This window comes from Ochotona curzoniae, unplaced genomic scaffold (assembly GCF_017591425.1).
Source record: "Ochotona curzoniae isolate NIBS_2020 unplaced genomic scaffold, NIBS_Ocur_1.0 contig_65, whole genome shotgun sequence".
Classification (NCBI taxonomy): Eukaryota; Metazoa; Chordata; class Mammalia; order Lagomorpha; family Ochotonidae; genus Ochotona; species Ochotona curzoniae.
Window position 1 is genome coordinate 163710 of NW_024466508.1, and position 25924 is coordinate 189633.

A 25924-nucleotide genomic window follows, 5' to 3' on the forward strand; every position below is an offset into this window, starting at 1 on the left:
CAGGAGGGCGCACCCTGGCTGTCCTACCCCGCCCAGGACCAGCCCAGGAGGGCAGGGCCAGTGGCCCTCAGCCCCAGGAGTGCACTATCACAGCTCTCCTCACTGGCTATGGAGTGGGTCCCACCGGCCCTTGGGTCAGCACCTTTTTGGGAAAAGGGGGAGGGGTGAGTTCTGGATCCCACCTAGCAGGGAGGGGCAGTAAAGGAATTTTACAACATGAGAGCAAGCGGCAAGCCTGACTTTGGGGGCGGGGTGGTGACTTGGGCAGCTGCTGGGCCAGCACTGGGGCCTGGCCCCTGGGGTTCTGCCAGCCCCTGCTGGGCTGTGATAAGGACAAATGGTGATAAGGAGGGAGCCTGTCGCCTGTGGCCTCCTGGCTGCCCCCTCCCCATCCATGACACTAGCTGGGGGCAGGGCCCCGGCCCCCAGGTCAAAGGTTGTGCCCTCCGAGTTTGGGTGGGGTGACTCTGCCAGCAGAGGTGTACCCTCAGACACTCAGGCGAGGCTGCCACCCTCTCCTGGTGTCAGGGCCGAGCTGGGGCTGGGAGGGCTGCCTGCAGGCGGTGTGGGGGTGAGTGCAGTGTCCGTGCTGAGCGACGAGGGTGTCCCGGGACGTGGTGTCCTGCGGCGCCGGGCCGGACCCAGCTCCACCTGGCCCACTCTCTCTGCGAACTTGAGTGAGCACACCGTCTCCCCGAGGTCCTCTGGCCGCGTGGAGATCTACGGAGGGATGAGGAGGACGGCTGGTGGCTGGTGGGCTGGCCCAGGTCGGCTGCCTCCCGCACACGGATGGCCCCCAGCGCCCCACCTGCAGCAACAGCACCGCCGTGGTGCCGGGACCCAGTGCCGGTTGCAGCAGGCGAGTGAGCTGCGAGTCCCGGAAGGGCACGTGCGGCCTGCGGGCCCGCAGTGCGGCCATCACGCCGCCTAGTGCCAGCAGTGAGCGGTTGATGGTCTGTGCCTCCCGCAACCTGCGGGCACCTTCTGGGTCTCCCCGCTGAGCTCCCGCCGCTGCTCCCGTCTTCCAGGCGCGCTCCGAGCCTGCCAGGTCCACCAGGTGCAACGTGCCTGCGGGGAGGAGTACAGGCCATGGAGAGGGCGGCACCTCCAGCCTGCCAGCGGCCTGCTGGGCTCCAAGGCCCTCAGAGGTACCTGCAGTGCCGGGGGCGCACGGCGGAGACAGGGTCAGCGTCACCAGGGCATGGGAGCGGGAGCTGTGCTGGTTCATGGCGGTGGCGGCTGTGGCCCGGTTGCTCCTCCCAAGGCTGAGCATCTGGAGCGTGGGCAGGGAGGAGAGAGCTCCCTGGGTGCCTGGGCCATGAGGGACGGGGCCAGAGGTCTCCTGGACAGCCTTACCTGGTGCAGTGTCTCCAGGTTGGGCACGTCCCACCGGGTGAGGCCGGCCACCTGCACCCCTCCCTGGCCAGCTGGGCCCTGCCGCACTGCCAGGCGCTCTGGGGGCCCAGGGGCCAGCAGGTCCCTGGGGAGAAGGGGCTAGGGCTAGGCTCGGAGGGAAGGGCAGGCCACCGGGTCTGAGAAGGGATGGTGAGGAGCTGCCCCCATCTGACCTGACCGCTTCATTGTAGATCTCCACCATGCTGAGGGTCACACGCTGCTGCCCTCCAGCTCCCATCTCCTGGAACAGCGACTGCAGTGCCCTGGGAGCTATGCCAGGGTCCTCAGGTGGGCCCTGGGGACAGGCAGGTGCCACGCTGGGCTCATTGGCAAGCCCAGCAGCCCCCATCCCCAGGAGCCCTGAGGCCTCTCGTAGCCACCTCCATGCTATAGGTCTTCCCAGTTCCCGTCTGGCCGTAGGTGAAGATGCAGACGCTGTAGCCATGAAGACAAGACAGGACTGCTGGTTCTAGCTCCCTGAAGACCTGGAGGGGCAGGGCAGGGGGAGCAGGTCCTGAGCCCTGTCTCAGGTGGGGTGGGGCAGGACTGAGGTAGTAGGGAGAAGAGACGAGGGCCACCATGCAGGCACATTGAATGCCAAGGCATGGAGGGGGGACCCAGCGCTGACCCCCCACCAGTTGCCACATTGTCCCCCATTAGACCGGCTGGCAGCAGAGCTGAGTATGTGCCACTGCCAGCTCTGTGCCCAACGGGGTCCCTGCCTGCTGGTGTGCGAGCGACAGTGGCCCAGCGTGTGTCCTTAGGGACCCCTCACAGCCAGAGATGGGGCAAGGGAGCGCCACTGCCTTCCCTCTGGCCTGTGGCCAGCCCTGCCACTGTAGCCTACACAGCCTCCTCAGTTTCTGGGGACATGAAACTTGCATCCTTGGCCTGCCCTGTCAGATCCCTGCCCTCCTGGGTGGAAACCAGTCTCTGAGGGAGGGCCAGGACAGACGAAAGGAAGACGGCCAGCACCTCCTCCTGGCTGGCATCAGGAGCAAAGACCCAGTCCAGACGGAAGCAGCGCTGGCGACCTCTGTAGCAGGTGGTGACGGTGCCCCTGCGGCCAGGCTCCACGCTCACCAGGTGGGATGGCGCCCCCGGCCTCAGTCGACACAGCAGCCGGATATTCCCTGCACGGAGAGCGGGACCATGGACTCCTGGCCAGCTCCAGGCCGCCTGGCCTGCCCCCCACCAAGCCTTCCCAAGCCAGCCATACCCCTGAGCTCCAGCAGTCGCCCTGGGCATCCGGCAGGGGGCCCTGGCTGCCCCTCAGGGAGCTGAGCTCCAGCTTCTGTGGCTGACAGCGCACCCAGGGCCCAGGTCACCTGAGGAAATGGGATGTGAGGAAGGCAGAGGAGCAGCCTGGCAGCCACCACAGGGCCCCAGGGCTCCCAGGACAAACAGGATGATCATTGCCTCTTCTGGGGTTCCCAGCACCAAGAGACCCACTGTCTCCAGCCTAGCCCAGGACACAGGGAGCTGAGGAGCACGGTGGCCTGTGGCCATCCCGCTCTCGGGACTGGCAGGGACAGGCAGCAGGTTCCCTGGGCTGCTGGTGGGCAAGGGTCCTGACCTGGCCACGGGCCTCGCTCAGGGAACCCTGGCAGCTCTGGGCGAAGGTGCTGACCAGTCCTCTGAGGTCCCCGCAGCCCTGGCGCAGACCGGCCATGCGTGCCCGCAGTCCTGGAGGGGAAAGGCTGTTTGGAAGGGAAGCCCAGGCCCCCCCGGGGTCTCCCTGCCCCACCCCACCGCACCCCTACCTGCGAGCTGCTCCTGCACCAGCCGCAGCTCCCGCCTGCAGTTCTGCTCCGTCTCCTGCTGCAGCTGCTGGAGGGCCCCTCGGAGGCCCTGCAGCTGCGCCTCCTGTGCCCCCAGCTGCCCGCCCCGCCCCGGCCCTGTCACTGAGGAGGCAGGCCCTCGCCAGGTCCTGCCTGAGCCCCCGTCCCCAGGTCCCATACCCACCTGAACACGGAGGGCTTCTGTGGTGTCCTGGGCCTCCTGCAGCCGCCCCTGCAGCTCCCCCAGAGCCTGTGCCGCCTCCTGCTACAGACAAGGTGAGCAGCAGGAGCCCCAGCACCTGTGCTGCCCATGGCAGAGGTCATGTGTCCCTGCTGCAGGTGCTCTGGCATGCGCCTGCCAGCCATCTAGGGCCCAGAAGGTGAGGCCGCTGAGTACCTGGGGGGCTCGGGCTGGGGGACTGGCACCCCAGTGCAGGAGTAATTCCCGAGCCAGGCTCAGGCAACGTTTCAGGGCCTCGTTCTCCACAGTGAGGTGCTGCACCCTTTTCTCAGAGTCTGTCGCTGCCTGGTGGAGAGGGAAGCCCACAGACTTGGGGGGCTGTGCAGATAGCACCCCCCACCATCTTCCTGCACAGCCCCCCATGCCCCTCCCTGCACTGGCAGCTCCTTCTCGTGGCACAGCCGGGTGGGACTGGCCTCACCTGCCCGAGTAGGAAGTGCTCCAGGTGCTGCCAAGCCCGTTGGTCTTCATCCAATTCGGCCTCACCTCTGGTCACCTCCCCTGGCCCCGGGGCAAGGTGAGAGGGGCCTTCCTGTGCGGGCAGGGACCCTGTAGCAGGGGGTGGACCCAGGTCAGCACTCTCAAGTCTCCAGATCCAAGGATGCCACCCCCGACTTCATGCCCTTCGCACATGCTCCAACTTACCATCCGGAGGGGGGGCTGCCTGTGGCGCCTGCAGCAAGGCCTGCCTTCCCCTGGGACTCCGAATCCAAGTCAGGAGGGCCAGGAGCTGACTGGTCACTGTCCACAGCGCAGGCATCTCGCCGGGCTGCAGGGGGCAAGACTAGGTCAGAGAACTGCAGGGCAGGTGCGTGGGCGCCCTGGGGGGTAAGGGCACACGCTCGCTCACCTGGCCCGGGTCCGAGGCTGCCCCGCAGCTGTCCTCCGGCCCCAGCTGTGCCGCCAGGAATTCGGCCAGCCGCGTGAGGGCCTCCTCCAGGGACACTGTGGCTTGGGGGCGCTCGGCCCCAGCCTCGGGCTCATCTTCGGCTTCTGGGCAGCCTGAGCAGGTACGGAGGGGGCGAGTGATGGGGAGCCATCCACCGGCACCCCACCCGACCCCCGTCCAGTGCGGGCGCAGCGCTCCACCTACCGGCCAGGCCGCTCAGCTCGGCCCAGAGCTCCGGCGCCAGCTGGCTGGGGCGACGGCGACCCGCGCACTCGCCATCCGCTGCCTGGTTGCGGGGCAGGGGGCAGCAGGGGTCGCGCTGACCACGGGCAGCCTGCGGAGCCCCTCCCTCCAGGGCCCGGGCGTGCGAGCCACCCGTGCGTGGGCGCCAGGGACGCAGTCCGCTCACCTGGCCCGGGTCCCCCGTGGCCGCCCCACCATCCCTGCGGAAGAGGCTGTAGAAGATGTAGATAAGCAGCGAGTAGAAGGCGTACATGGGAGCGCGGGGCGGCCCAGGGCCCCGCGTCCCCGCGCCGCGGCTCCGCACCGCCCGCCGCAGCGCCCGTGCGCATGCTCGCCGCGGCCGCCCCCACGGGCGGAGGGCGCCGGGGCGGGTGTGGGCTCCGGGGGTCCCGGACAGGTGTCCTGCAGCGCGCGTGGGGCGACCCGCTTTCCTCGCGCTTCCGGCCAGCGCCTCCCGACCCCCGAGTGGCGGAGGGCGCCATCCCGGCCCCCGCACCTGCTCCAGCCCGCTCTCCGCCAAGGGAGACGCCCGCTAGGCCCGGCGTCCAGGAACCCGCGGCCCCCGGGTGAGCCCCCCGTCCCGTGCCCCTGTGCCCCGTGCAGGCCCGGCCCTCCCGCCCGGCCGTCCCAGGCTCCGCCCCTGTCGCCGGCCCGACCCCACGGCGAGCTCGGAGGACGCGCCTGGCGGGGCAGGGGGGGACCCGGGAGCCGCCGCCGCACGGATCCCCGGCCCACGGCCACCGGGCTGCAGGACCGCGCGTCACGCCTTCCCCTTCCGCACAGGTGCGTGCAGCGGCCCAGCCCACGCGGCCGCCTGGTGATGGGGGTCTAGTACGCAGCCGCCTTGCAGAGCCGCCCCAAGCGCCCTATGGCCATGGCCCTCGCCCCCGAGCCGGGGCCCGACTGGAGCGCAGCCCTGTCCCAGCTGGTGCTCGCAGCGGTGTCCCTGCACGCGGCCGTGCGCTCCGCCCCGGTGAGTAGCAGGCCGGGCAGGGTCACCTGTGCGCTTCCCCCAAGGAGCGCCCCCCCCCCCGTCCGGAAGCCGAGTGGGGCCCCACTCCTGGCCGGTAGGGGCTGGGTTGGCTGGGGCAAGTGGGGTGCCTCTGGCTGTCGCCCCTGACGTGTCCACCCTCCCCCTGTGTCGGCAGGCCAGTCGCGGGGCAGCTGCCGGCTTCCTGCTGCAGGCCTTGGCCGCCACATGCACGCTGGCGCCGGGACTGCGGACGCGCGAAGACTGTCCGTCCGGAGCCTGGGTGGCCACGGTCATCGGCCTGCCCCTGCTGGCGTTCGACTTCCACTGGGTGAACGGGGACCGCTCCTCCGCCAACCTGATGCTGGGCGCAGGCATGGCGCTGGCGGTGGCGGGCGAGCACCTGGGCCCCGAGGGCTGCTCCGTGGCGGGGCAGGCGGTGCTGCTGGTGGTGGCCGTGACCATCGCCATCGTGGCCGTCTTCACGGCCAACACCTACGGCGTGTGGGGCGGCGCCCTGCTGGGGGCGGCCGGCCTGCTGAGCAGGCTGGACCAGGACGGGCTGCCGCTGCCCAGGGGGGACGCGTGCCGCTGGGCTCTGGCCGCAGGCAGCTGGGCCTACTGCCGGGCCCTGCGCACTCAGCGCTTGCAGTGGGAGTGACGGCTGCCCGGCTCGGGCAGGACGAGGACGTGCATCCAATAAACCTGAGCGTGTTAGCAGGAGTCTGGAATCGGCCCGTTCTTGGGGAGGCCCGGGAGCGCGGGGCGCGTCGGCCAGGGCCTCGGCGGGCGCGGGAGGGCCACACCGCGACCGTCCCCGGGGTGAGCGCAAGGCTCCGAGGAGGGCGCCCCTGCTCCCCGCGGGCCACCCCGACCCCGGCCCCCGCGGGCCACCCCGAACCGGCCCGGCCCGGGGACACAATGGCGCGGCGCCCGGAGTCCGCTCCGCAGGGGGCGGGCCCTCCGCCGCCCGCGCGCGCCCATTGGCGCAGGCCGCCGCGCCGCCGCGGGCCCGGCGGCGCTCCTATTGGCTGCGCGCGCGCCCACGTGACCCGGAGCCCGCGGGGGCGGCGGCGGGGGAGCGCGCAGCGAAAACAAAGATGGCGGCGGCGCCGGGGCCGGCGGCCGGGGCGGCTGCGGGGAGACGCGCGGCCCGGGCCCTCTGAGCGGCGCGGCGGGAGCGGGCGGCGGGGCGCGGCGGCGGCGGGAGCGGCGGGAGCGGCGGGAGCGGCGGGAGCGCGCGGCGCCCCGACTTCCAGCCGCGGGAGCGCGCCGGCAGCCGCCCGCCGGGCCGGCCGGCCGCGATGTCCGGCGCCGAGGAGGCCGGCGGCGGGGGCGGCCCGGCCGCGGGGCCCGCGGGCGCCGTGCCGGCCGGGGTCGGGGCGGCCGCGGGGCCGGCGGCGGCGCTGGGCGAGGCGGCGGGGCCCGGGCTCCCGGACGAGGCCGGCGCCCGGCAGCTGCAGGACGCGGCCGGCGACCCCGACGCGCCGCCCAAGAAGCGGCTGCGGGCGGCCGAGGCCGAGGCGGCGGCGGCGGGCAGCGGGAAGCTGGAGGAGCGGCTCTACTCGGTGCTGTGCTGCACCGTGTGCCTGGACCTGCCCAAGGCCTCCGTGTACCAGGTAGGGCCGCCGGCCCGACCCCGCCGGCCCCGCAGCCACACCCCCGTCCGGCGAGGCCCGAGTGGGCGGCCGGGGAGACCTGCGGGTCCGCGGCCGGGGAGACGTGCCGGCCCGCACCTGCCAGCGCCTCCGGACAAGGCCGACTCGGCTCCGACTGCCTGCAGAGCCCCTCCCTCCAGGACCCGAGCGTGCACCCCCGCCTGGCCCTTCGGTGCCGCCGGCTGCAGCCCCCGCGCCCCGGGCCTCTGCGCTGGCCCGAGGACCCCCGGGGCGGGCGGGGGTGGACTGCGGCATCCTCACCGAGCTCCTGGGCAAGGGGGCAGGGAGTGCCAGGAGAAGGCCCACCACCACGCGGGGTGCTGGCTCCGGGGGAAGCCACCCGCCTGGGCCAGGGCCCCTCTGCTAAGCACCCTCCAGGCTCTGCCACCCTCTCCTCCCTCCGCCCTGTTTTCCTCAAGCACCTGGACCCGAGGCAGTCGGAGGGAGGCGTGTGTGATTATGGGGGACCTTGGGCAGCGCCAGAAACCTGTTCTGGCTGCTGGCAGATCCGCGAAGTAATATGGGGCTTGGGAGGGAGTGGTGGTTGTGTGGTACACTGGTAGGGCAGCTCTCTGCTGTGTGCAGTGGCCGGGAGCGGCCCCCACTGACCAGTGTCGTCCCTCGTCTTCCACTTGCCATGGCTGCTGGGCTGGATTGAGGCGTGTCAGTTCAGGGTCAGGTCTGGACCCGTGTCCAGCCCTGGGCTGACGGCAGCAGGCGGGTGGCCATGCCTGGGCTGCTGAGGTGCATGGCCACTCGAGGGTGTCACCTGTGCTGGTGGAAGGAGTTGTGGGGTACCACTGGGCCTGCCGCCCATTTCCCCAGTTGACATGGTGGTGTGACTAGAGTTGGGAGCCTTTCTCAGTCCTCAGGTGGCCATGGCCGCCAGGGCCTGCATCTCCCAGTCAGGCTGCGTGGTGGGTGCTAGCTTGGGTTCTGTGTGTGGGCACTGGGCTGTTCTGGGGGAGCGGCACCATCCAGACTCCCAGGTACTCCAGCTGGAGCTGGTCTGCTCCTCATCTCTGCTCAGCTCTGCTCAGCTCTGCTGGCCTGGTACTGCCCCCAGGGTAGAGTGTGGCTGCCTGCCCATGTAGTCATGGAAGGGGCCCCAAGATTCCTGCCCCTCACAGGGCCTTCTTAAGGGTAGGGTGGGTCTCAGAGCACCTCCGTCCCTCTGTGGACCGTGCGTGGTCCAGCCTGGGTGATGTAGCTGCATTCCTGTTGTCACTCCTGCATCTCCTCTGCCTGGGTCCCCGTGTTATCCAGCTGAGCCACACCCCTTCTGGAGGCCTCCTCTCCCTGCTATAGGCCCTTGACACCTTGGACCTCCGTACAGGGGCCCGTTACCTGACAGGCAGGACCTGTACCCCAGGGACCCCATGGGCCCCTCCTTCAGCTCTCAGGCAGCAGCGCATGGCAGGGTTCTGGACACGGCTGCTTTGGCATCTGACTGGGACGTGGCAGGAGAGGCGGTGTCTGTGGCAGCTTGATGGGCTGCGTGGCCAGCAGATCCAAGTGGTGAGAGGCCTGCTGTTGGGGCCTGAGGACAGCAGACCCTGTGGTCAGCACCCCAGACCTCTCCGCTCACAGGACCTGGGAGTGCTCCACAGTAGACAGGCTCACTGGCCCCTAGTGGGTGTGAGGACTGCACAACCTGTCAGACTATGCCAAGCCAGCAGTGCTGAGAGATGGCTGCTCAAGGCTCCTCACGTTTGAGCCTGTGGAGACCCTGGTCAGAAGCAGGCTGGGCACATGAGCCCCATGGTGGCAGTCTCAGCTGTGGCTACCACACCTTGTCCCACCTGGACAGCCCTTACTGTGTCCTCTTTGAGGCCACCAGCTGGGGAGGGACGGCACTGATGCTGGTGCCCTGGAGGCGAGCCCGTGCTGATTCCAAGTATCCAAGCTGGGAGACTGGTAGATAGAACAGGCTAGCCTGTGCTGTGTGCTGAAGTCTCCCGGGGCCCAGCTTCTGGCTCAATAGTGGCACAGTGTGGGCAGCTGGGGTGTGGCCCAGGCAGTAGGTATGAGCTGCCCTGTGGTGGACAGTGCGCATGATCACCAGACCACTGGTGGGGGCTGTGTGTGGGCTTGAGTGGCGGGTGTACGTGGAGGCCCCTGCCCCCGTGAGGGCCCTGTGTTCCATTCTGGTCTGGTTGCACTGCCTGGAAGTGCCACAGCACCAGGCTACAGCTGGGAGGGGCCTACCAGGCGGTCCTGTCCACTTCTGTGGTGCACAGATGGCCAGCAGCAGTGCGTCCCAGGACAGCATGGCCACCGCTGCTCCCCATGGACACTTCTGTGGACGGAGGAGGATGACCTCCCCGCTTCTCTCCTGTGCTGGACAAACTGCAGCCTGTCCCAGCCTTGCCAGGATCAGCCAACCCAGTGTGCCAGGCTGGCACTGGCCAGCACCTGCAGCCTGGACCCAGCCAGCTCTGGGTTAGGGTTCATGCAGGCTTGAGGCCCCCAATCCCACCAAGAGGCCTAAGCAGACCCTGGGGTTGGGTCACAGTGTTGGGGGTCCCCTGGCTTAGGAAACTGCAGGGCTTCTCTGGGGGCTTGTGTACAGACCCCTCCCCGACACCTGTCAGCCTGGGCAGGCCCCCACTATGCTGCACCCTGTCCTTGGGGACGCTGGACCCCAAAGGAAACATGAAGTGTGGGGGCCTTTCCAGAGCCTTCAGCCCACAGGGCTCTGGCCCCTTCAGGCTCCCTGCCCCAGGTTTTCTAGCCCCAGCTGGGTTTCCGTCTGTTGATGTATCTGGTTCCTGTCGCTTGCCATGAGCTCCCATGTCTGAGTGAGCAGCCCCAGCAGGAGCCCAAGCTCTTACCCCTCCTGTTACCGTTCTGGTCCAGCATGGCCTCCTTCTTGAGACCCCTGTCAGAGTGATACTACACAGGGCTGAGTTATAGATGGGCCAGGGGGCCAAAGTGCTCAATGGACTTGTGCCTGCCTCAGCTGGGGGGCTGTGTCCACCCTCACTAGACAGCCAGTACCCCTGCTTCCTGTCAGAAAGTCAGTCGTTTGTAAGGAGGTCCCCAAGCCAGGGTCTTGGGAGAAAACCAGACTCCAAACATTGGTGTGAGCAGGCCAGTCACCTTGAAGAGTGGAGATCTCTGGGTGCAGCTGCCCTGGCTTGGTCCCTCCCCAGCAGCTGTCTGCACTTGCTGGTGCCCTGGCGACCCAGGAGAAGAGGCTCCTGCTGGCCGGCAGGAGCCCTCCGGATGGCTGAGCCTGGCCGCAGTTCCATCTTCTTTTCCTTCTTCACAGTGTACTAACGGTCACTTGATGTGCGCTGGCTGTTTTATCCACCTACTAGCAGATGCCCGGCTGAAGGAGGAGCAGGCCACCTGCCCCAACTGCCGCTGTGAGATCAGTAAGAGCCTTTGCTGCAGGAACCTGGCCGTGGAGAAAGCCGTGAGCGAGCTGCCCGCAGAGTGTGGCTTCTGCCTGCGCCAGTTTCCTCGCTCCCTCCTGGAGAGGCACCAGAAAGAGGAGTGCCAAGACAGGTGACCGGGAGGGCCGGGGCGTGCCAGAGAGCCAGCACGGGTGACTGGGAGGGCCGGGGAGTGCCAGAGAGCCAGCATGGTGATCGGGAGGGCTGGGGGAGCCAGAATGAGTGACTGGCTGCGTGGACCGAGAATTGGGCTTGAGGATCATCTGAGCAAATGCAACCCTTGCCATGGTTCCCATGGTCATGGGCCTGGGGCAGCAAAGCCAACTCGGGAGCCCTCAGCCAGAGGGTCCAAGACTAAGCGGGGTCCCACACTACCATGGCAGCCACTTATGCTGAGCAGAGGCGCTGGCCCAGACCCTGCCAGCTTCATCCTGACGTCTGTCCATCTCCCCCGTTGGAATGGAGTGAGGCTCACAGCTGAGTCTTCTCCTGGGTGAGAGAGGCCATCCTGGACAACAGCTGGATGTGGGTGCTGGTCCTGGGAAAGGCCCTGACTGCATGCCACCTCCCCCAGGGTGACACAGTGCAAGTACAAGCGCATCGGCTGCCCATGGCACGGTCCCTTCCACGAGCTGACCGTGCACGAGGCTGCATGTGCCCACCCCACCAAGACGGGCAGCGAGCTGATGGAGATCCTGGACGAGATGGACCAGAGCCACCGCAAGGAGATGCAGCTCTACAACAGCATCTTCAGCCTGCTCAGCTTTGAGAAGATCGGTTACACAGGTGAGGCCCCACACAGGTGTGGGGGCGGGCACTCTGGGCCAGCTGCTGTCCTAGGCTGCCTCCTCCCAGAACAAAGACAAGCTTACAGTTGAGCAGGCAGAGGGACTGGGCAGGACCCCAGGGCTCGCCAGAGCCTCCCCACCCCTCCTCAGCGAGGCAGGCCATTCCATCTGCTCCCGAATAGGTTGCTATCGGGCCTGGAAGCCGGAGACAGGGTGAGCACCCGGTCCAGCCCAGGTCCAATGTCTGGGCAGTCAGTGCAGCAGCCACTCCTGTGGTAAGACAGAAGATGTTGAGGGAAAGCCCCATTGAAGTGGAGGGTGCCCAGCTCCTGAGGTAGAACTGTGGCTGTCCAGTGGGCATATGACACAGGCCCTCTAGACCTCATGGCTCCCAGGCCACTGCTACCACCTTTGACTGTGCTGGGAGACAGCACCCAGGTCAGGCCCTGGCACAGAGAACAGCAAGAAGCACCTGCTGACCCTGGGACACTCGGGGAGACCGCGTCCCTCCACTGCTCAGCGTGCCAGGCTGGCCGCGGGCAGCCAGTCCCACCACCTGCTGACCTGCAGCAAGGCATGGGCCTGGGTGGGCCTCAGAGGCCAAGGCTGGGGTTGGTAGCAGCCCTGGCTATCCTGCAGGATGTTATGGTGCCTGCAGTCCACGCCAGGCCTTGAGGCTCTGGGAGGGCTGGAGCACATGGCTGTTGTCAGGGGCCAGGCGGGAAGCCCCGTGTGTGCAGGAAGGACTGGCTGCCGGGCAGCGAGCCCACACCTCCTCGGAGGGACTTGCCAGCCTCGGCTGCGGGCAGCAGGAGAGGACTCTGCAGAAGCAGCCTCCAGACCTGGCCCGAGCCCATGGAGGCTGCTCCCCTGGTGGGGCTGCACGCCACATACCTGCCCATCCACCTGCCCGCCCACCCACCGGCTTTTCTGGCAGCTCTGTATCAGAACCAATAAAGTGCACTTGTTCTCGGAACCGCATTCTGTGTGTGTGTGTGCTTGCCCCGCCCCTGCGGGCCCAGGGCAGGGGAAGGAGGAGGCCCGTGTGCTCTCGCAGCCTCCAGCCCTCTTCCACTAACACGTGTCCATTCTGTTTGTAGTTGTCGCCCCCACTTGGCCTGAGGGTGTTACATCCTGGCTGGCCCACACTGACGGCTGGCCCTCCTGGTCCTGTCTCTCTGCAGAGGTCCAGTTCCGGCCGTACCGCACGGACGACTTCATCACACGCCTGTACTACGAGACGCCGCGGTTCACGGTGCTGAACCAGACGTGGGTGCTGAAGGCTCGCGTGAACGACTCGGAGCGCAACCCCAACCTTTCGTGCAGGCGTACACTGTCCTTCCAGCTGCTGCTCAAGAGCAAGGTCACGGCGCCGCTCGAGTGCTCCTTCCTGCTGCTCAAGGGCCCCTACGATGATGTGCGCATCAGCCCTGTCATCTACCACTTTGTCTTCACCAACGAGAGCAACGAGACGGACTACGTGCCCCTGCCCATCATCGACTCGGTGGAGTGCAACAAGTTGCTGGCTGCCAAGAACATCAACCTGCGGCTCTTCCTCTTCCAGATCCAGAAGTAACAGCGGGACGGCCGCAGGCGCTCGGGACTCAGCTTTTCTTTTCCTTTTTTTTTTTTTTTTCTTTTTTTTTCTTTTTTTTTTTTTTTTTTTTTTTTTTAGGAGAAGGAGTGCGTAGGCAAGCACCAGCCTGGGCCGCCTGCATGTCTGCGCAGCAGGAGTCCTCGCCCAGTGCCCTGCCTCGGAGGACCCACCGGGCCTGGAGGACTCGGCGTGTTTGATTGCATTAAAAAGGCAGCCTTGTTTCCTACTTGCTGTTTTGTTGGCGGGGAAAAGCAAGGCAAGAGTGATGGCAAGGACAGCAGAACGCCCCCAGCCCCCATCCTTGCCACCGCACTTGTGTGCCCTGCCCTGCCCCCAGAAAGACTCAGAGACTGCCTGCCCTCCAACACCGCTGGGGGCGTCCCTGAGACCCCCCAGGGAAGTCGGAATGCAGGGTGAGATTGGGGGAGAGGATGCGCAGGCTGAAGGGTCAGGGCCTGCTGGGTCAGCCTCCAGGGCCCAGCACTCCAGACTAGGGGTCCTGCCCTGGGGACCGTCCCACCTTCTGTGCAGTGGCTGGGGCAGGGCCACGGCCTGGAAGGCTGGTCTGGGGCCCGCCTTTGCCCTTGACCCTTACAGCTTCTAGGAGGGGCATAGCCCAGCCCACCGTGCTTTGTATAGATGTGACCGCTTGTTGCCACAATACCAAAGAACCCATTTTGTCTGCCCTGCCAAGCCACCCAGGAGCCTGATCCCTGCTTCCCGCCAGGGCCTGGCACCCCTGTGCCCTGTGGGACCTGAGCCAGGGGAAGGAGGCACTGTGGGCTGGAGTCTGCTCACTTCCCCGTACAGGGTAGTAGGCTGGGGCCCTTCTGCTCCAGGCCTGCTGTGAGCTCCCAGCCAGAGTGAGGGGCCCAGGGCCACCTGCTGGTCGACCTTCTGCACACCCTTGGGCTTGGGTACCTCCAGGGGGCATTCCACTGTCTGCTCCCACTCCCACCCCACAGCAGAGGTGTGGCACCCTTGTGGACGCACAGGGCAGGAGTGGATGGGGAGGGCTTATGTGCACCCACTTTAGGGGTATGCAACATGCTGATTGATCCCCGGGAAAGAGGTTCCTGGAGAGGTGCAGCTGGGGTGGGTGAAGCAGGAGCGGGGAGCCCGGAGAGGGCACAGCTCTGCACAGATGAGCATGCCCAGGACTGCCAAGGTAGGGCCCCAGGGAGAAGAGAGGCTGCAGAGTAAAGGGGTTGCCCACGGACACGTGGAAGGCAAGGGCAGCACCCTTGCGTATGTGCCAGGGGTCTGCCTGGAGCTGTGCACATGTGCTGAACCATCCAGCCTGGGAATTCTGGGTCCCTGGGGCAGCTGCCTACAGACCTGTGCAGCAGCATCACCCTGGGCCTAGGTCACCCTGGTTCTCGTTGCCAGGTGCCATCACCTCTGTCCCATGGGCCAGGCCACCCAAAGTGACGTTTTCAGACAATAAAGTGGTTTTCTAAGGAGCGGAGCAGGAAGTGTGTGTCCCTCTGTTGGCTAAGGAGCGGAGCAGGAAGTGTGTGTCCCTCTGTTGGAGTTGGCGTCCCGTCACGGGCCCAGTATTTGCAGGTGTTTTCTGTATTGGACTGTAGTAGAAGAGAGAGTTGCAAACCACTGTCTCCCGTCCTTACCGGAAGGCAGCCCATTTTCCAGCCACTATACCCTGCTTCTCCCTGCTTCTGCCCCGCTCCTCACAACCCCCTTGGGCCCTTCCTGAGGCTGCCACCGCTCACAAGCCCTCCGAGTGCCCACCTTGGTAGCATGGCCATCCTCCTGTGGGGAATGGGTAGGTGATACGGGCCAGCATTCTATTCTCCCTTTTTTTTTTTTTAAGATTTTATTTATTTATTGAAAGTCAGATATACAAAGAGGAGGAGAGACAGGAAGATCTTCCGTGCGATGATTCACTCCCCAAGTGAGCGCAACAGCCAATGCTATGCCGATGCAAAGCCAGGAGCCAGGAACTTCCTCCGGGTATCCCACACAGGTTCAGGGTCCCAAAGCTTTGGGCTGTCCTCCACTGCTTTCTCAGGCCACAAGCAGGGAGCTGGATGGGAAGTGGAGCTGCCAGGATTAGAACTGGCGCCCATATGGGATCCCGGGGCGTTCAAGGCGAGAACTTTAGCTGCTAGGCCACGCTCACCAGCATTCTCTTAAGACAATTTATTTGCAAGGCCAAGATTGGGAAGGAAAGACAAAGACATACTCTCTGGTTTGCTGCCCAAGGAGCCATGATGGAGCCAGGAGCCTGAGGTCACCCACACGAGTGCAGAGGCCCAGGCACTTGAGCCCTCCTCTGCTGCTTGCCAGCTGTGTAAGTGGGGAGCTGGGTTGGAACTGACACGCAGCTGTGACATCCCAGTGAGGAGGGCAGCCGCTGCCAGTGCCAGGCTTGTCCCACATCCCAGACCCAGCTGACAGCCTCGGTCTGATTCCCTTCCTCCCACACCCAGGAAGAGGCTTGGAGGTGCTAAGGCCTGGATGGCCCAGCTGGGCCCTGTGCCAAGAGGCCAGCACTTGCTGCCCTCAGTCTGGGCCTGGGCACCCTCCCTGCCCCATCCCACACCCACAGGCCCTGTAGTCTGTCCGTCAGCGGCCTCTGCTGATCACTGCAGTGGCAAACCTGCTTGTCCCATCCTGCAGAGCAGCCTCAGTGGACTCTGCACCAGCTGACCCAGCGGCCTAGATGTAGGACTGACCAGCCTGTGGGAGCTGCTGTCCTGGGAGGAGACGTTGGTGAAGACAGTGCAGGAACAACGCCCACATGCAGTGGGGGCAGAAGTGCGGTCTGCTCCGCTTCATCACCAGCATCCCATGGAGGTGCTGGTTCGAGTCTCGGGCTGTTGCCTTTGTGACCGAGCTCCTGTTTGCAGCCTGGGAAAGTAACGAGGGTGATGCAAAGCCTTGGGACCCTGCACCCACATGGGAGACCCAGAAGACACTCCTGGCTTCAACCTGGCCCAGACTTGTCCACTGGGGCCATCTGGAGAGCGAACCAGTGGACGAACCAGTGGACGAAAGATCTCTCACTGTCTGTAATTATGTGTCAACCAAGACTTTCACTCCACATGGAACTGCAGAACAGGTTGTGTCAACTGAGTGTTCCAATGGCGGAGTTTGGGTTGGGGTCAGATGGCACTGCTCCCTGTCCTCACCTTGTGTGGGGGAGCAGGGTCAGCTGGGCCGGTACAGTGCCCCTAGAGTGGGCTGAAGGTCATTACCGGGCCAGCATCTGTACTGTGTATTGTAGGCTGGAACTTTGTTGCATCAAAAGGGGTGGAGGTGTCAAGCAGGTGGGGGGCTGCCTGCACTGCCCTCCCTGCAACAGGAAACACACAATTCTTTTTTGTAATTTTTAAGTTTTTTTTTTTTTTTAATCAGAAAGGCAGATTTACAGAGAGAAGGAAAGAAAGATCCTTCATCCACTGGTTCGCTCCCCCACAGTGGCTGGAACAGCCAGAGCTGAGCCATCCCAAGCCAGGAACCAGGAGTTCCTTTCGGGTCTACTGCACAGGTGCAGGATCCCAAGGACTTGAGCTGTACTCAACTGCTTTCCCAGGCCACAAGCTGGGAGCAGGATGGGAAGTGGAGCAGCCGGGACTTGAACTGGCACCCACATGGGATGCTGGCACTTGGAGATGCAGGATTAGCCAGTTGATCCAAAGTACCAACCCAACACTGGGAATTCTAACATGCCTCTCGGTGTTCCTGGGGTGCACCAAGGTGTGTCCTGGGCTGACCCGCAGCAGCCCCAAAACTGGACTCAGCAAGGGGGCCACGCCTTGGGCTGACCCAGAGGGCAGGGGCTCCTTCATGATGTCCCCAGGACACCCAGTGCATTGCATTATAACACTGTTGGTTCCTCTTGTGGCTAGGGTGGAACATTCCTTTTTTCTTTTTTTTCTCTCTCTTTTTTTTTTCCTTTTAAGGATTTATTTATTTACTAGTTGCCTAAAAGGCAGAGTTATATAGAGAGATAAGAAGAGAGAGCTCATGGTCACAATAGCCTAAGTTGAGCTGGCCGGAAGCCAGAAGCCTGGGCCTTCTAGGTCTCCCTCGTGGGCACAAGCGCCCAGACTTGGACCATACCTGCTGCTTTCCCAGGTGCTATGAGCAGGGACCTGGATATGAAGCGGAGCAGATGGGACTCAAGCTGGCGCCTGTAAGGGATCCTGGCATTGCAGTGGGAGGATTAGCCATTGAGTCATCACGCCCTTCTTGGAAAGTTTCGTGTGACGGCAGATGGTGTGCAGCCACGAAGTCAAGCCTGGACTGCAGGCTCCGGCGGACACGCACCCTGGGAGGCGGCGCGGGGGTCCGGGTTCTTGCCCACATTTGGGGTGACCCAGCGGACGCGGTGAGGGCATCGCTCTTGCTATCAGATAAATACAAACCCGTCCCCGCGCGCTTTAGTTTCCGCAGGACTCGGGTGCTACGGGAAGTGTCCCAGCCGGAGGCCCCAAGGTCGGCACCGCACCCCCAGCCCCGCCAGCTGCCCTCCCTGGCGGCCACCTCGGCGCCGGGCCGACCCCAGGACTTCATTTCCCAGGACGCCGTGCGCCGGCATTCCACGCCCCCGGGGGCGGCACCGGGGCGCGCGCGCCGCGCGGGAAGTCCGAGCCGGTGCTGCGGGAGACGGCGCGCGGAGCATGAGCCTGGAGCGCGAACTCCGTCGTGAGTGCCGGGGGCCCGCGGCGCGGGGACGGGCAGGGGGGCGCGGGCGGCGGCTCAGCCCTGCGCTCCTCCCTGTCGGCAGAGCTGAGCAAGGCCCAGGCCAAGGCGCAGAGGAGCGGGCAGCTGCAGGAGGAGGCCGCCTGCTGCCACCAGCTGGGCGAGCTGCTGGCCGGCCATGGTGAGCGCGGGGCGGCGGGGTCGGGCTCGGCGAGCGCGGGGCGGCGGGGCCGGGCTCGGGCAGCCGTGAACCCGTGAACCCCGCGCAGGCCGCTACGCCGAGGCCCTGGAGCAGCACCGGCGCGAGCTGCAGCTTCTGGAGGCCGCCGGCGACACCCTGGGCTGCGCTGTGGCGCACCGCAAGGTCGGGGAGCGCCTGGCTGAGCTGGAAGACTTCGAGGCCGCCCTGCAGGTGCGGAGGGCGCGGGGGGGGGGGGCCTCTGCAGGGAGGGTGGGATCCGCACGGGGTCCCAGGTAGGGGGACAGCTCCCGAGAGCCAAACCGGTGGCAAGAGTGGGACACCAGAGGCTTTTGGGGCGCACAGGGGCTCCCCTGCACAAGCAGCCCCAGGCCTGGGGCAAGTGGAGCCCAAGTGGCCCGGCCTGCCCTGTGGGCGTCCGGGGTGCCTTGACACGTGCACAGCTGTTCCTCCCGCACCAGCACCAGCACCACTACCTGGAGCTGGCCGCTGCCCTGTCCAACCACACGGAGCTGCAGCGGGCCTGGGCCACCATAGGGCGCACCCACCTGGACATCTTCGACCACGGCCAGTCACGGGAGCCCTTGCTGCAGGCACAGGCCGCCTTCGAGAAGAGCCTGGCCATTGTGGACGAGAAGTTGGAGGGTACGTCCCACTACGGGTGTTCCCAGGTCTGACCCCACGGGGAGGAGAGATGAGTGTGCCAAGGCAGCCAAGTGTGAGGGGGGCATCTTCCAGGGACCCTGACCCAGCGAGAGCTGAGCGAGATGAGGACCAGGCTCTACCTCAATCTGGGTCTCACCTTCGAGAGCCTGCAGCAGACCACGCTGTGCCACGACTACTTCAAGAAGAGCATCTTCCTGGCCGAGTGAGGAGGCCCCTGGCCACCCCGAGACCCCCAGGAGGGCTGGGCCTGTCCCCAAACCCCTACCCACCTCTCACCCCTGCCCCAGGCAGAACCACCTGTACGAGGACCTGTTCCGTGCCCGCTACAACCTGGGTGCCATCCACTGGCGCGAAGGGCACCACTCGCAGGCCATGCGCTGCCTGGAGGGGGCCCGGGAGTGTGCACGTACCATGAAGAGGCGGTTTCTGGAGAGCGAGTGCTGTTTGCTCATCTCGCAGGTATCCCTCCCTCAGCCAGGATGGGCACCTCCTCAGGAACTCCCCCCACAGTCATGGCAGGCACTGCCACACAGATATAGCCAGCTGGGACAGGCACGGCCCTCCATGGGGATGGGCATGGCCTAGGCACTGCCCAGAGCCTGCAGCCTCTCTTCTCCGGCCCCTCAGGTCCTCCAGGACCTGGGTGACTTCCTGGCAGCCAAGCGGGCGCTGAAGAAGGCCTTCAGGCTGGGCTCCCAGAAGCCCTCACAGGGGGCGGTGGTTCTCCGGAGCCTCAAACATGGTGAGCCTGACCAGCCGGGGCGGGGTACCTACAGTTGGGGCCCTCCCTTAGAGCATCCAGCTCTGGACCCGGACGCCCCCTCACAGCCCTCTCTTGGCAGTGCTGGCAGTGGTCCGGTTGCAGCAGCAGCTGGAGGAGGCCGAGGGCAGCGACCCTCAGGGTGCCATGGCCATCTGTGAGCAGCTGGGTGACCTGTTCTCCAAGGCAGGCGACTTTTCCAAGGCAGCCCAGGCGTACCAGAAGCAGGTGTGTGGGCCCCAGCAGGGCAGGGCGCAGGGGAGGGAGGCGGCTCCCGCCTCACTGTGCTGGTTCCATAGCTGCATCTGGCTGAGCTGCTGCAGCGACCAGGGCCTGAGCTGGCCGTCATCCACGTGTCGCTGGCCACCACGCTGGGAGACATGAAGCGGTACCGCCAGGCAGAGCACCACTTCCAGGAGGAGCTGAGGCTGCGGAACGGCAACGCCCTAGAGGTGAACCTACCCCTGTACTCCCCCAGGGCTCAGGCGCACACAGGCTCCCCTGGGAGGTGGGTAGCTTCCAGCAGATGGGAGGTGGGCACAGAACTGAGCCCATGCGGACGCCAGGCCAGGGCCACAGGCAGTGACACGGAGCAGGGATGCCACTGACAGCTCCTTCCTTCCCCAGGAGGCCGAGACCTGGCTAAACATCGCACTGTCCCGTGAAGAGGCTGGAGATCCCTACGAGGTGCTGGCCCCGTGCTTCCAGAAGGCCCTAGGCTGTGCCCAGGAGGCCCAGCAGCCAGAGCTGCAGGTACGGGGCCCATGCTGTTCCCACCCACACCAGGTCCTACAGTACACTCTCACTTGATCTGCACCCCACGACCTGGCCCCAAGTAATGTCCAACCAGCACTCCCTCACCCGCTGCCCCTGAGGACGTCCCCCTGACCCTGCTCTGCCCCCAGAGGCGTGTGCTGCGGCTTCTCCACGCAGTGCAGTTGAGGCTGCAGCCTCAGGAGGCCCATGCCACTGAGCTCAGACTGCAGGAGCTGGGTGTGGCTGAAGATGAGGAGGAGGAGGAGGAAGAGGAGGAGGAGGCCAGCAGAGCCTTGGAGGACAGTGAGCCTGACCTCTCTGAGAGTGGTGAGAGCTACTGTGCCACTTAGTTACGCTCTCCCCGTGGGCTGGCCCGTGAGCGGGTGCTGTGCCCAGGAGCCTGCCCTGGCCATGACCCTGGCCTTCCAGGGGACAGCCATACATGGGTGCCCAGGCTGGGGCTTAGGGCTGCACCTCTGGGCGGGGGGGGGGTGGCTGTCTGGGTGCCAGCAGGGCAGGCACATCAGAGGGCCTGGCTTTCCTGTGCAGGAGCCCAGCACAGCCATAGGGTCTTCCCAAACCAGATGGTCGGTTGCATGGGTAGAAGGTGGGACTGCCCAGCAGCAGCAGCCAAAAACAGAACTAGGGCCATGGGCTCCAGGCTGCTTTTCTGCTGAGCGGTGGTTGGTGGGAGGAGAGGAAGGCAGAGTGAGGGCTGAGGCTGTGCCAGGGCCTCCCTGGTGAGGGGCAGTGGGCGGGCTGGGCTGCGGAGAGAGAGATAGGCTAGGCGAGGGCAAGCCACACAGCCAGGAGCCCCGGGACCCCCACCCTTACGTGTGCCCTGCCCAGCTGCTGAGAGGCTGCCGGGAGGCGGGAGCTTCTTGCCCTGTACTGGCTAACCTGGGGCTGTGGGCTGGGCTGTGTTCCAGAGGACGATGTGGACAGCCAGTCCCAGCAGCCAGAGGATGAGGAGCTGCGGGGCTGTCTGGGCCGCCGGAAAGTGGACAAGGTGCGGAAGCCCCTCCCCTCGGCCCAGCTCTTCGTGCCCCTCCCCTCGGCCCAGCAGCCCTGCCCCTCATACTTCTACCCGCCCTGCGGGCTGTGCCCACAGTGGAATCGGCGCAATGACATGGGTGAGACGCTGCTGCACCGAGCCTGCATCGAAGGCCAGCTGCGCCGCGTCCAGGACCTCGTGAAACAGGTGAGCTGCTGCCTGAGGCAGACCCGGCTGGGCCAGGCTCTCTGTGCCTCGGCCTGCCTCTCCTCAGGACCCGACACCATGTCCTTGGCAGTCAGCACGGCCGTCCCTGCCTCTGCCACGCATGTTGTCCTTCCTCATGGGCCAGGGCAGGTGGGGGGCTGGGCAGCCTGCAGTGGGGGGTGATCCTAGGGCTGGCTGTGGGACCAGCGGAGGGGGCTGGACAGCCTGCAGTGGGGGGTGATCCTAGGGCTGGCTGTAGGACCAGCGGAGGGGGCTGGACAGCCTGCAGTGGGGGGTGATCCTAGGGTGGGCTGTAGGGCCAATGGTGGGACCGGGCTGTAGGACCAGCGGTGTGGGGCTAGACTGGGCTGCTTGCTGTCCTTGGTCCCAGGGCCACCCTGTGAACCCTCGAGACTATTGTGGCTGGACTCCACTGCATGAGGCCTGCAACTACGGGCACCTGGGTGAGCACGGGCAGGCCACCCCCATGGGCGGACAGAGATCAGAAGAGGTCTCGGGAGCCCAACTTCCATCCCAATCCACTCCCAGAGATCGTCCGTTTCCTGCTGGACCATGGAGCCGCAGTGGACGACCCAGGTGGCCAGGGCTGTGAGGGCATCACCCCCCTGCATGATGCCCTCAACTGTGGCCACTTCGAGGTGGCTGCGCTGCTCATTGAGCGAGGGGCGTCTGTCACTCTGCGGACCCGGAAGGTGAGCTGGACAGGGGTGGGGGCAGGGGGCCAGTGGCTGCTGTGCCCTTGCTGACCCCTGCGCCCCACAGGGTCACAGCCCCCTGGAGACCCTGCAGCAGTGGGTGACGCTGTACTGCCGGGAGCTGGACTTGGAGACCCGACAGAAGGCCGCGGCCACAGAGAGTCTGTTACAGGCCACTGCAGCGGGCCGAGGCAGGCAGGGCTGCCCTTGCCCCGGGGCTGGGGGCTGGGCCAGGGACGAGGTGCCCCTCTCATGGCCAACTCTCTCCCTCAGCTGCCGTGCAGGAGGAACCCGAAAACTCTCTGTTTGACCCTGAGGTGTCTCCTCCCTCCAGCCCCCTCCCAGAGTCACCCTCTGGGACCCCTGCTCCTTCAGAGGCCTCCCAGGCCTGCGCTGGGGGCTCTCCCAGGCGGGACGTGCCGCCGGCTGCCAGACTTCGGAGGCACCGGGCCAGGGTGGTCAGCAACAGCAGCTCAGAGGACGAGGACGACTCAGGCCGCCCCCGGCCATCGCAGAAGAGGCCTCGGCACTCTGCTTCCGAGGCGGCTGCGGCAGGGGCTGGCCGGGCAGCTTATCAGGCAGCCATGCGCGGTGTGGGCAGTGCCCAGAGTCGCCTGGGGTCTGGCCCTCGGTGTCTGGGCAGAGTTCCCCCTCCCCGAGCGGCCCTCATTCCCGAGGACGAGTACCTGGCCGGGGACTGGCTGGAGATAGACACACCCCAGGGTCACAGTCGGCAGAGCAGCCGCCCACCCCCTTGGGCCCAGAGCAGTGGGGACAGCAGGTCTGGTGCCCTGGGGGAACAGCACCCCACCCGGCCCCAGACCCAGCAGAGCCACTCGGCACAGCCCATGGGTCGGGGTGGCCCTGTGGATGCAGGAGCCGGCAACCTGACTGCTGACCCCGCGGGGCGGGGAACCCTGCTGACAGGCCAGCCCTCGGTGAGTGCAGGACACGGGCTCAGCTGGGGTCTCCCCTGTAGGGGCTGGGGCCTCTATCTTTCCTGATGGCCTGTCTCCTGCTCGCCTTAGGGTTCAGTGCCACCCCCTCCCCTCCGGGTCCGAGTTCGAGTCCAGGATAATGTCTTTCTCATCCCCGTGCCGCACAGGTGAGGCCTGCCCTGCCACAGTGGCCAGCAGTACCTGTGCAGGGTGTGCAACAAGGGCTGCTGATCCATGCACCCGCTAGGTGCCAGCGGATGGCCTGGGGTTGAAGGGCCTTGCACATACCCAAGCAGGTGTCCCCTGAGTAGGCTGAGGAGGCCCTGTTGTCCCTAGGGGTGATGGCTGGGTGAGGGAGCTGTCGGGCCCTGCACTGGCTGTCCTGGGCTCACTGTGTCCTGTGTTCTGTAGCAGTGAGGCCCCTCTGGTGGCCTGGTTGGCTGAACAGGCCGCCCAGCGCTACTACCAGACCTGTGGGCTGCTGCCCAGGCTCACCCTGCAGAAGGAGGGGGCCCTGCTGGACCCCCAAGACCCCATCCCTGATGTGCTGCAAAGCAATGACGAGGTAGGCAGTGGACACCACAGCCTGTACTGAAGGCGCGTCCATGCCGACCTGGGGGCAGCTCACCCATGGTGCTTTTCAGGTGTTGGCCGAAGTAAGCTCCTGGGACCTGCCCCCGCTGGCTGACCGCTACCGCAGGGCTTGCCAGAGCCTGGGGCAAGGTGAGGGCCCAGGGCCGGACTGGGGTCCACAGCCCATTGGGCTACGGGCTCCCCTCCCCAAACCTGTGCTATCTTGTGTGGGGTGAGCCTGGGGGATGGTGGGAAGAGGGGGCTGGCGGAGGGCAGGCTCGGGTCCTGCTGAGCCTGTGTGTCCCTCTCCATGCAGAAGAGCACCCACAAGTGCTGCAGGCTGCCGAGTGCCAGGACGCCAGCCCCTCCTTCAGTACCCACTGCCTGGCTCTGCGCCCAGCTCAGCTCACGCCTCTACTCCGAGCCCTCAAATTGCACACTGCACTCCGGGAGTTGCGCCTGGCAGGGAACCGGCTGGGGGATGGCTGTGCCGCAGAGCTGCTGGCCACCTTGGCCACAATGCCCAGTCTGGGCCTTCTCGACCTGTCCTCCAACCACTTGGGTCCTGAAGGTCTGCGCCACCTGGCCATGGGCCTCCCGGGCCGGGGCGTGCTGCAGGTAAAGGCCAGTGTGGCACCTCCCCAGGGCCAGGCCAAGGCCAAGGACGGCACGCCTCCAGGATTGCAGGAGCACCTTCTTTTCTTCTGCAGAACTTGGAGGAGCTGGACTTGAGCATGAACCCCTTGGGGGACGGCTGTGGTCAGGTGCTGGCCCTCCTCCTGCAGGCCTGCCCCTTGCTCCACACCCTGCGCCTGCAGGCCTGTGGCTTTGGCCCTGCTTTCCTTTTGAGCCCTCAGGAAGTCCTGGCAAGCACTCTGCGAGGTGAGCAGACCGGAAGTCCAGCCCATGGGCCCGGTGGTTGGGCCTTACTCTTCACACCTAGCAGGAAAATGCCAGCCTTTCCTGGGGGGCGGGACATGTCTGCCTGCCAAGTGCTATGAGGCCAGAACAAGATCGCCAGGGCTCTTTGGGGACACAGCCTGCAGGTCCCCCAGCCTCCTTGTGTACCCAAAGGGGGCTGAGGGCTCAGGCCTTGACAGGCTCTGGCTCTGTGCAGGTGCAGAGCGCCTGCGGTCCCTGTCCCTGTCTTTCAATGCCTTGGGCACCGCTGCCCTCACCAGGCTCCTGCAGAACCTGCCAGCCCATGCCCTCCTGCGCCTGGAGCTTGGCTCTGTCATAGCCAGCAAGACTGACCTGGGCCTCGTGGAGCCTGTGGTTGGGTACCTGACCAAGGTATGGGGAGAGTTGGAGCTGCTGGGGCAGAGCCCTGGGTCTCGGCTCCCCAGTGAGAGGGACTGCCATGCAGGGTGGGCTGGATCCCAGCACTGCTGAGAGCATTTAGTGGCTTCATCTGTGGGGAAGCACCACACAGGCCCAGAAGGTTCTGGTTTGCACGGCAGAGGCACCCTGCCCCCGGGTGCTTCTGGATGTGGGGCCTCTGTCGGGAGGCCAGGAGGGTGGGCTTCCACTCAGCCCAGCCCCCTTGGTCCTCTGTGTCCAGGAACGCTGTGTGCTGACCCACCTTATGCTGTCTGCAAACCACCTGGGCGACCAAGCCGTGCGAGACCTGAGCAGGTGCCTCCCCACCTCTGTTCCCACCACCTGACCGTCCTGGGAGCCTCGGGAGGTGCCCAATGCCCGTGCCAGCCAGGTGGCTAATGTGTGCTTCTCTGCGTGCCGGCCCAGGTGCCTTCCTCTGTGCCCGTCGCTCGTCTCCCTCGACCTGTCTGCCAACCCTGCCATCAGCCGTGCCGGCCTGCAGGAGCTCCTGTGTATGCTGCGGGAACGGCGGCAGGGCCTCAGCTTCCTGGGCCTGGCAGGTACGAGGGCAGAGAAGGGGGTGCCCAAGGCTCTGGCACCACCAGACTGCCTGGCTGCCCACCTGGCCGTGCCCTGCACAGGGGAACTACAGGGCAGGCTGGGCGCCAGGAGTGATTTGTGCGTCTAGGCCCAGGGTGTCCTCTCCTGGGCTGAGCCCCTCGCCGTGGACTGAGGCCGCCCCTTGCCCACAGGCTGCACCGTGCACGGCCCCCTGGGTGCCGGCCTGTGGGACGCGGTGGGCGCTCAGCTGCAGGAGCTGCGCCTGTGCAGCCGAGGCCTGGACGCCGACGACCGCGATGCCCTGCTCCGCCTGCAGCCCGGGCCCGGCGCGCTGCTCCGCGGCCACAAGCTCTTCCTCCGGCGCCTCTGACCCTGCCTGCCCCCTCGGACCCCCAATAAACGCAGCAGCCACTCCTGGTGCCTGGTTCCCTGAGAGCTGACGGCGGGGGCGGGGCCAAGCGCGGGGGCGGGGCCAAGGACAAGAACCGGGCGCCGAGTGGGCGGGTCAAGGTCAGGGGAGGGCCCGCTCAGGGGCGGGGCCAAGGACTAGGGCGGAAACCCATGGCCGCTCGCGGGCGGGGCATCGCGCAGGCACTCCGCGGA

At 66.0% G+C, this 25924-nt stretch overlaps 3 protein-coding genes across 5 annotated transcripts; 2 read left to right on the plus strand and 1 right to left on the minus strand.

The window, feature by feature from the left end:
- Positions 1 to 8: 8 nt before the first annotated feature.
- Positions 9 to 4802, minus strand: KIFC2 (kinesin family member C2). Its single transcript, XM_040991564.1, has 17 exons — positions 4716 to 4802; positions 4511 to 4592; positions 4268 to 4419; positions 4063 to 4186; positions 3839 to 3966; positions 3574 to 3702; positions 3361 to 3438; positions 3159 to 3222; positions 2972 to 3081; positions 2615 to 2723; positions 2371 to 2528; positions 1776 to 1880; positions 1569 to 1690; positions 1357 to 1480; positions 1153 to 1273; positions 809 to 1068; positions 9 to 720 (listed from the first exon to the last, which is right to left on the minus strand). The coding sequence occupies exons 1-17, from the start codon at positions 4800 to 4802 to the stop codon at positions 496 to 498; spliced, it is 2178 nt and encodes a 725-aa protein (XP_040847498.1). The 3' UTR covers positions 9 to 495.
- A 589-nt stretch (positions 4803 to 5391) lies between these two features.
- On the plus strand, positions 5392 to 14429 carry CYHR1 (cysteine and histidine rich 1). Of its 3 annotated transcripts, XM_040991614.1 has the most exons (5): positions 5392 to 5522; positions 5698 to 5850; positions 10452 to 10690; positions 11153 to 11364; positions 12551 to 14429. In XM_040991614.1, the coding sequence occupies exons 1-5, from the start codon at positions 5418 to 5420 to the stop codon at positions 12940 to 12942; spliced, it is 1101 nt and encodes a 366-aa protein (XP_040847548.1). In that variant the 5' UTR covers positions 5392 to 5417; the 3' UTR covers positions 12943 to 14429. The 3 variants fall into 3 exon arrangements, with proteins under 3 accessions (XP_040847548.1, XP_040847549.1, XP_040847547.1); XM_040991615.1 differs by lacking the exon at positions 5698 to 5850; XM_040991613.1 differs by lacking the exons at positions 5392 to 5522; positions 5698 to 5850 and adding an exon at positions 6607 to 7138.
- A 3180-nt stretch (positions 14430 to 17609) lies between these two features.
- Positions 17610 to 25724, plus strand: TONSL (tonsoku like, DNA repair protein). The gene is made up of 26 exons (XM_040991616.1): positions 17610 to 17634; positions 17717 to 17812; positions 17901 to 18043; positions 18292 to 18475; positions 18569 to 18698; positions 18784 to 18955; positions 19124 to 19238; positions 19339 to 19484; positions 19556 to 19708; positions 19884 to 20009; positions 20162 to 20339; positions 20942 to 21021; positions 21124 to 21213; positions 21605 to 21677; positions 21763 to 21926; positions 21997 to 22127; positions 22195 to 22895; positions 22965 to 23034; positions 23282 to 23432; positions 23512 to 23590; positions 23757 to 24058; positions 24151 to 24322; positions 24558 to 24733; positions 25002 to 25075; positions 25187 to 25320; positions 25513 to 25724. Exons 1-26 carry the CDS (start codon positions 17610 to 17612, stop codon positions 25689 to 25691), a joined length of 4044 nt encoding a protein of 1347 aa, XP_040847550.1. The 3' UTR covers positions 25692 to 25724.
- Positions 25725 to 25924: the final 200 nt, after the last annotated feature.